At 41.4% G+C, this 8,449-nt stretch overlaps 1 protein-coding gene across 1 annotated transcript in view; it reads left to right on the forward strand.

The window, feature by feature from the left end:
* LOC124722080 (glutamate [NMDA] receptor subunit 1) overlaps positions 1 to 6,673 on the forward strand; it is a 350,427-nt gene extending 343,754 nt beyond the window's left edge. Inside the window, exon 17 of the mRNA XM_047247275.1 lies at positions 5,798 to 6,673. Coding sequence (XP_047103231.1) covers positions 5,798 to 6,046 — 249 coding nt within the window. The 3' untranslated portion in view covers positions 6,047 to 6,673. The remainder of the gene's footprint in view (positions 1 to 5,797) is intronic.
* Positions 6,674 to 8,449: the final 1,776 nt, after the last annotated feature.

Below are 8,449 nucleotides of genomic sequence, written 5' to 3' on the forward strand. Positions count from 1 at the left end.
GTAGACTGCATGGGCACAACAAACGGAAAATTACTAAATGCATCTATCACGATGAGCCAACGAGAATTCCAATATGGACCAGCGAAATCAATATGTACTCGCTGCCAGGTACCGGCAGGGCGTGCCCACTCAAAATAGCGTTGAGGCGGAGCAGCTTGGTGTTCGGCACACGTCGAACAATCTGTAGACATCTGCGTAATCTGCTTATCAATGCCGATCCATGTACAATGACGGCGGGCAAGCTGCTTGGTGCGGACCACTCCCCAATGACCTTGATGCAACAAGGCGAGGACCTTGGATTGGAGCACTTGGGGAACCACTACACGAAGCTGGTCATTCTCGGTGCGTAACAGCAAAACTCCGTGCGAAACAGACAACAGATGACGTTGCGGATAATAGCGACGAACCACAGGATCCGATATGTCCTTTGCCTTGGACGGCCAACCACGTTGAACAAAACGTAATAGTAACCTCAGATGAGGATCCGTAGCTGTCTCACGTGCCACCTGACGATAATCAATCGGAAAATCCCGGAGGGATTGATGCTCATCGGCGTCAATCTGATGGCAAGAGTCGTCAGAGGAATCGAAGACATCATCCGCAGCAATCGGCAATCTAGAAAGCGCGTCAGCGTTTGCATGCTGAGCTGTAGGGCGATACAGTATCTCATACTGGTATTGTGATAACAAAAGAGCCCAACGTTGTAGTCTTTGAGCTGTCCGCTGAGGAACTGGTTTAGACGGATGAAACAGTGACGTCAGGGGCTTGTGATCTGTTACTAAGTAGAATGGTCTACCATAGAGGTAGTGATGGAATTTTGTGACACCGAACACAATAGCCAACGCTTCCTTGTCCAATTGGCTATAATTACACTGAGCTTTGTTTAGCAATTTAGATGCGAACGCAATAGGACGTTCAGTGTTACCGACTCGGTGAGACAACACAGCACCGAGGCCGTAAGAAGAGGCATCACAAGCTAACACCAGAGGCTTGTTAGGGTCGTAATGGACCAGACAACGATCATTCAATAAAGCCTCTTTAAGCTGCTGAAAGGCTGATTGGCAATCAGCTGACCACACAAACGGAACATTCTTACGGCGGAGACGATGCAACGGTGCAGCAATCTGTGATGCATTAGGTATAAACTTGATATAATACGTCAATTTGCCAAGAACTGCTTGCAATTCATGCAGATTGCGAGGGGCGGGCAAATCACGAATAGCTGCTAAATGTGACTGGGAGGGATGAATGCCTTGAGCATTAATAACATGTCCCAGATACTCCATCTCCGTAAGGAAAAATGAACATTTATCGATGTTGCAACGTAGGCCTGCCTGAGACAACACTTTAAACAAACACTCCAAATTACGGAAATGTTCAGCAGGCGTCCGACCGGACACAACAATATCGTCTAAATAGTTGCAACACGATGGCACATTAGCCAGAAGTTGTGACAAAAAACGCTGAAAAACAGCTGGAGCTGACGCACAACCAAAAGGCAAACGCAGAAAACGGAACAACCCCAACGACGTGTTTATGACAAAATACTGTTGTGATTGCTCGTCGAGGGGTAATTGCAAATATGCTTCACAGAGATCAATTTTGGAAAAGAAACGAGCTTCCCCTAACTTATCCATCAGCTCGTCCGGCCTAGGCAAAGGAAAAGAATCAATGACAGTCTGAGGATTAACTGTCGACTTAAAATCAGCACACAAACGTAACTTGCCAGACGGTTTCTTTATAATAACTAAGGGAGAAGCCCACTGGCTCGCTGAAACGGGTTGAATAACACCGTTGTTTTGCCAACGACGAAGTTCATCTTCTACAGGTGCCCGGAGGGCGTGAGGCACTGGACGAGCACGACAAAATCGAGGCTGAGCATTATCTTTTAACGTAATATGAGCGGCAAAGTTCGCAGCACAACCTAGTTCGTCTTTAAATATGTCACTGTATCGTTGACACAAATCGGTTATGCTGTCTTGAGGAACAACAACAGAATTAATTTGCAACACATTGTCTTGGATAGACAGGCCAAACAAGTCAAAACAGTCCATTCCGAAAATGTTTGCACTGTCTGTAGCGCGGAGCACTGTAAATGAAACTGTTTTTGTATTGCCACGGAATATGGCTGGCACGCTACATACACCTAACACAGGAATTCGTTCTCCACTATAAGTAGCCAAAGAATGTTTTGCCGCTGAAAGTTTAGGGCGGCCGATAGCCGCATACGTAGCACTATTTATGAGAGTCACAGGCGCACCAGTGTCTAATTGAAAACTGAAGGTCTTATCCTGGATGCGTAGCTTCACAAATAGTTTATTACACTGTCTCTGGATCGGTGCAGTGGAGGCGGAAGACACAAAATCAGCGCGTTTAGCGCGTGCTCGCTGCTTACATCTCGTGGGTTGGGCGGGTGGAACAACAACTCCCGCTTCACTTGCAGTCTGTACATTACTTTTTACAGCGTTTGAATTACGCTTGGGTCGCATAGCAGAGGGCTGGGTGGGTGGCTTATTGCGAACAAGTTTATTACCCACACGAACCGTGGAAGAGTCTTTAAACGCGACCTTCTGGGCGGGCTGGCTTTGAAGAACATGAATATCCATGGGCTGGGCAGCACTAGAATTGTTCTTGCGTTTACGCAAACAAACAGTCTGGATGTGTCCTTTCCTTTGACAAAAGTGACAAACCGCGTTTCTTAACGGACAACGGTCACGAGGATGAGCAAGAACACACTTAGGGCAAGACTTAACTCTATCATTTTGCACACGCGGCTGACGAATGTGTTTAACATGACGCGGCCGGCTAGTGTTTACAGTCTGACTCTGCCGGTGGGGCCGCTGGCGTGACATAACTTGCTTAGCACAGGCAATTTGAGAAATACATGGCTGATCTAACTCACACTCAGCATAGTCAAAAGTATCTTGGGCTTCAATGATGTTCATCACAGTCTCTAAGGACGGGTCAGGCAACTTTAAGATAGCAGCACGAATACGAGAATCTGCAATGTTTTGCGTAATAGCGTCTCGTAACATGACATCACTGTAGGAAGCTCCACACACACAATTAAATCGGCACTGATGGGTGAGGCCCCGTAAATCTGTTAACCACTGTTTATTAGATTGATCTGGCAGTTTCTTTAATCTGAAGAACTTGAATCTGGCTGCTGCCACATGAACTCGCGACTCGAAATACTCAGCAAGCTTGTTAACAACAACGTCATAGTCTAAAGCTTCTGGCTGGGATTCCGGGAACAACTTACAAAGTAGTCGATAGACTTCCACGCCTGCAGTGGAAATTAAATAAAGCTGCCGCTCAGTACCTGTGATTTTGTAGACTGTCATGTGCGCCTGCAACTGCGCGAAATATTCTCGCCATTCTTCTCTGGATTCATCAAAAGCCCGGAACGGTGGTGCTGCCTGTGCTTGTTCCTTTTGTGTTGGAGGATTAGCCGCTTGTTTGGCGATTGCTTCCACCAGACTTTGTATTTGCTGACTCTGTAACAAGATCAACTGTTGTAATTCGGCAGACATAGTGAACACAAATTAAACCAGCCCCCAAAAGTTTATCTCGACAATTAGTATAACAAGAACAAGTTGAACCAGCCCTGCACACGAGTTCGGAAGTCCTCGTCGCCAGTTTTGTGGCAGTGTTCGTAGCGACAAACACTTGGCTGTAGAAATGGCTTACGAAGTCACCGCCACACTTTTAATAGCGGGCCGACCGGTCCGCTGGAACAGTGAACAGAAAGATGAAAACCCAAACACTCATATTAAATAAAGGTCGGTACTTATCTTTTATTAATGAAGATACAGTAACACAGTAGTGAACTCGGTGTCTACAGAAATCTGTCTAGTTCGAGTCGGAGCGGCTAGGTCAGCGTCGGCTGACGACAAACAACAACTCTGCTGCGATGAACACACAACTGACTAGCAAGTACACAATTCGGTGGCCAGTATACAACTGAGCGGCGAATACAGAACTGTCCTAGCGCTCGCGACTCCAGCGCTTAAGAAGCCAGAAGCCAGCGGTGGCGCGCGCAGACTTGCGGCGATTTGCTGTCTCGCTGGCGCTGCTTATGCGGACGGCGTCCGGACTTTGATGCTGCCAACCTTTTGGCAGCGGGCTCGGGTGGCATTACTGGCTAGGACATAACAGAAATCATTTTTAGTTAGTAGCATCTTTGGAAAGAACGCACACCAAATTTTAGCCATATTGGTCCATTTCTTTGTGTTTGGAATTCGTGTGAATCAAGGAAGTCGAGTGGTTGTCAAAAAATGGACAAAAAAGAATGTTGTGTGGTGATTAAACATTACTTTATGAAAGGCAAAACGCCTCAGGAGACTAAAGAGAAGCTTGGTAAACATTACAGTGACTCTGCACCTTCGATTATAACAGTTTATAAGTGCTTTCAAAATTTTCGGAGTGGCCATATGGGCACAAGTAATGCTAAACGTTCTGGATGCCCTGTGGAAATAATTGATAAAATCCATTATATGGTGATGGATGACAGAAGAGTTAAGGTGTGTGAGATTGCTAGTGCTGTGGACATCTCAAATGAATGGGTACATAATATTTTACATAAACATTTGGACATGAGAAAGCTATCCGCAAGGTAGGTTCCACGATTGCTCAAGCTTGACCAAAAACAGAATCATGTGAAGTGACAGCCAAATCTAAGTATGGTACAGAACGGAGTCCATTTCAGTGGCTGTAAGATTTTTAATGCCCTCCCTTCAAGAATTAAGTGTTTGGTAGATGATGATCTCTTGTTTAAAAAAACCTTAAGGCAGTTCCTATTGCAAGGATCATTTTATACAATAGAAGAGTTCCTGAACTACAGTGTTTAACATTTCTTGTATTGTAAATTGCAAATGTATGCCCAAATTTGTATTTGTAATACTGAATATTTTTATTGTAAACATATGTTTTGCAATATTTATTTCTCTGTAACACTTATTACTTTGTAATCTTTCTCTATCTCTAAAATGTATTTTTTGTAGTGGGACCTAAGTTACTGTTTACTGTTTTTGTTTTGTAATCTCTATCTATTTCTAAAATGTATTTTTTGTAGTGGGACCTAAGTTACTGTTTACTGTTTTTGTTTTGTGTAATGTATTACCATAAATTCTGGCCAAAACTTGTAAAATTGACACATTCCATATCCTGTGATAGTGTCATAACATGGATCACCGGAAAAAGAGATAAATAAATAAAAAAATGAGCAAAATTTATGTAAATAGGTTGAAATTTTCACTAAGCTTATGGACTCTCTCCTTCCTTGGAGCTAACAGACTAACAAAAACATACATATAAGCAGAGGATGCAGTGCTGGGATAATGTTGCCAGTATAGCACTGCATGTGTATGTGTGTGTTTTGGTTAACCTTTAAATTGAGGAAGGATTTTGTTCAGAAACCTGGCTTCAGTTTCAATCTGGTTTACATGCCTGTTTGCCATTCAGAGTCTCAACTTTATGATGAGTGATTAACTATACACCTCTCATTATTTGTATTTCACCTGCTAGAGACTAAAGCTTGTGGATGTGACTTTGTCAGTTTGATGGTGATAGTCAGGTTTTTAAGATATTGAATGCTTCAGGAATGCAAACTTTGACAGAAAATGTAGGATGTTCTGATTTCAGAGAAAAAATATATGGAATACTACTAACAAACTCCATGGTTCAAACACCCTTGAGCTATGTGACTGGAGCAGCAGGAATGTAGATTTTTGCTCATTTATTCAACACCCTTATTTTTAAATGACATTACTGATAGATCACTTCTTTTTTTTTTCAGAGAAGAAAAACGCTAAGAGCAACTGTTGCAGCTCAAAGAAGGCTTAAAGCAAATGGAGTGAATGATCCAGCAACAGTAAGTTTATCAGTAGACGCTCTGCCACAACTGGAAGCCAGAAGTCCAGCAAGAGCATGGCCTGGGGGTTGTGATGTAAGGCAACGTGGATCAAGAACTGATGAAATAAGAGTTGCCACTACTGCCCAGAGCAATCCAGCTTATACCTCCAATCTCCCCGACATGATAGTATAGAAATACTGCAAGTGGAAGTGGAGAAACTATGTATCACACAATCACTCTTGTGCACAAAACTTATTTGAATTTACTGATTTTTATATATTTATTGTACGTTAAGTAGCTCTGAAATTCATACAATTGAATACAATTAAAACACCAAAGTTGTACATTATATCATGGATAAATACGAATTCATCATCCCTCCCTTCTTCCCCCCAACCCCTACCCCCTCTGCCCTGTCCTCTCCCCCTACTGCCTCCTCTCCTCCTCACCAGTCATCTTCATTTTTCAGTCATTAGATCATTTACCTACTACATCATATTCATAGCATTAATTCCTAGCTATAGCAATCCAGCAACAGAAAAAATTTTAGAAAATATATTGTAATTGGCAGGTTAAACTTACTATCAACTTTACATTAGAAATCCTTTGTATCAGTACTGATTAAGTGTGTTTAAGAAATCAGTTCATTTTTGTTTACTGTGATATTTTTTACAATTACTGATCATGAGCATTTAGTGCCAACTTAGGAGTAGACTATATTGCTGGAAGATACCACTGCCCATAAATATGTATAGATGCATATGCTTATATACATTTACAAAATGAACTGATGCTGGAGCTGGCTCTAGTATAATTTTCTCTGTTGCATAAAATAAAAATTACTGAGTGAGATTATTTTTCTTATGTCAATTTATATACAATGCATCATGTTGTGATTTATTAAATGAATGATACAACTACTGTTGACTTCCTTACTTTCGTATTGTATAACTGTGGTATTTAATATTAAACATTGAATTCTGTAACATATGTGAGTTATTATTTTAAAACTTGCAATGATACAAAACATAGCAGCAAAAATATAAGAAACTATTGCATCCCTCAGGAAGATAAATATACAGAGTGATTCAAAAAGAATACCACAAGTTTAAAAATGTGTATTTAATGAAAGAAACATAATATAACCTTCTGTTATACATCATTACAAAGAGTATTTAAAAAGGTTTTTTTCACTCAAAAACAAGTTCAGAGATGTTCAATATGGCCCCCTCCAGACACACGAGCAATATCAACCCGATACTCCAACTCGTTCCACACTCTCTGTAGCATATCAGGCGTAACAGTTTGGATAGCTGCTGTTATTTCTCGTTTCAAATCATCAATGGTGGCTGGGAGAGGTGGCCGAAACACCATATCCTTAACATACCCCCATAAAAAAAATCGCAGGGGGTAAGATCAGGGCTTCTTGGAGGCCAGTGATGAAGTGCTCTGTCACGGGCTGCCTGGCGACCGATCCATCGCCTCGGGTAGTTGGCGTTCAGGTAGTTACGGACAGATAAGTGCCAATGTGGTGGCGCTCCATCCTGCTGAAATTGTGGAATTTGCAGCTCTCTGCTAGCTCTGCGAGTCGATTTTCCTGGGCTGCGAACAAATGCTTGCTGGATGTGTGCTACATTTTCATCACTCGTTCTCAGCTGTCCAGAACTTTTCCCTATGCACAAACACCCATTCTCTGTAAACTGTTTATACCAACGTTTAATACACCACCTATCAGGAGGTTTAACACCATACTTCGTTCGAAATGCACGCTGAACAACTGTCGTCGATTCACTTCTGCCGTACTCAATAACACAAAAAGCTTTCTGTTGAGCGGTCGCCATCTTAGCATCAACTGACGCTGACGCCTAGTCAACAGCGCCTCAAGCAAACAAATGTACAACTAAATGAAACTTTATAGCTCCCTTAATTCGCCGACAGATAGTGCTTAGCTCTGCCTTTTGTCGTTGCAGAGTTTTAAATTCCTAAAGTTGTGCTATTCTTTTTGAATCACCCTGTATATTGTAAACGAGAATTGTCGACATTTTCTAATGTTATGACCACAGGAAAATTTTTATGTATGAAATTTCTTTATAGTTTAAAATGTCTTAAGTTTTATCAAGCAAAAGAGCTTATCTAGTAGAACACCTGCTAGGATGCAACAGAACTTAAAACATATTAGTGATTTAGGTGATACACTTCTTATTATTTCAAAAATGAAATGAGTGTAATGCAGATGTAAAATACCAGAAAAAGTATTTAAAATGGCATACACTATACATGTTGGAAACAGTCACTTTGGATCTACAGATTTGAAATAGAAAAATTTCAGTTAACTCATGTTGTTGCAAGTGGTAGAAAATTATAGTCTCATTTATCACATAGTCAAGACTTTTCTTGTGGTAAAAATAAATTACTCTGCACTAAAAGTATGGCTGCATAATGTTAGATGGCATTAAGTTTCCATTATATTGCCTTTCCACATATTTATTGCATCAGAGAGCACATCACTGACCAAAACACTGTCAACACTTTCATATGGTGCACCACTTTGTGGCATTGTTAGATCCAAGTATTTTTCTGATTTTCCACTATTAA

This window comes from Schistocerca piceifrons, chromosome X, assembly GCF_021461385.2.
Source record: "Schistocerca piceifrons isolate TAMUIC-IGC-003096 chromosome X, iqSchPice1.1, whole genome shotgun sequence".
Classification (NCBI taxonomy): Eukaryota; Metazoa; Arthropoda; class Insecta; order Orthoptera; family Acrididae; genus Schistocerca; species Schistocerca piceifrons.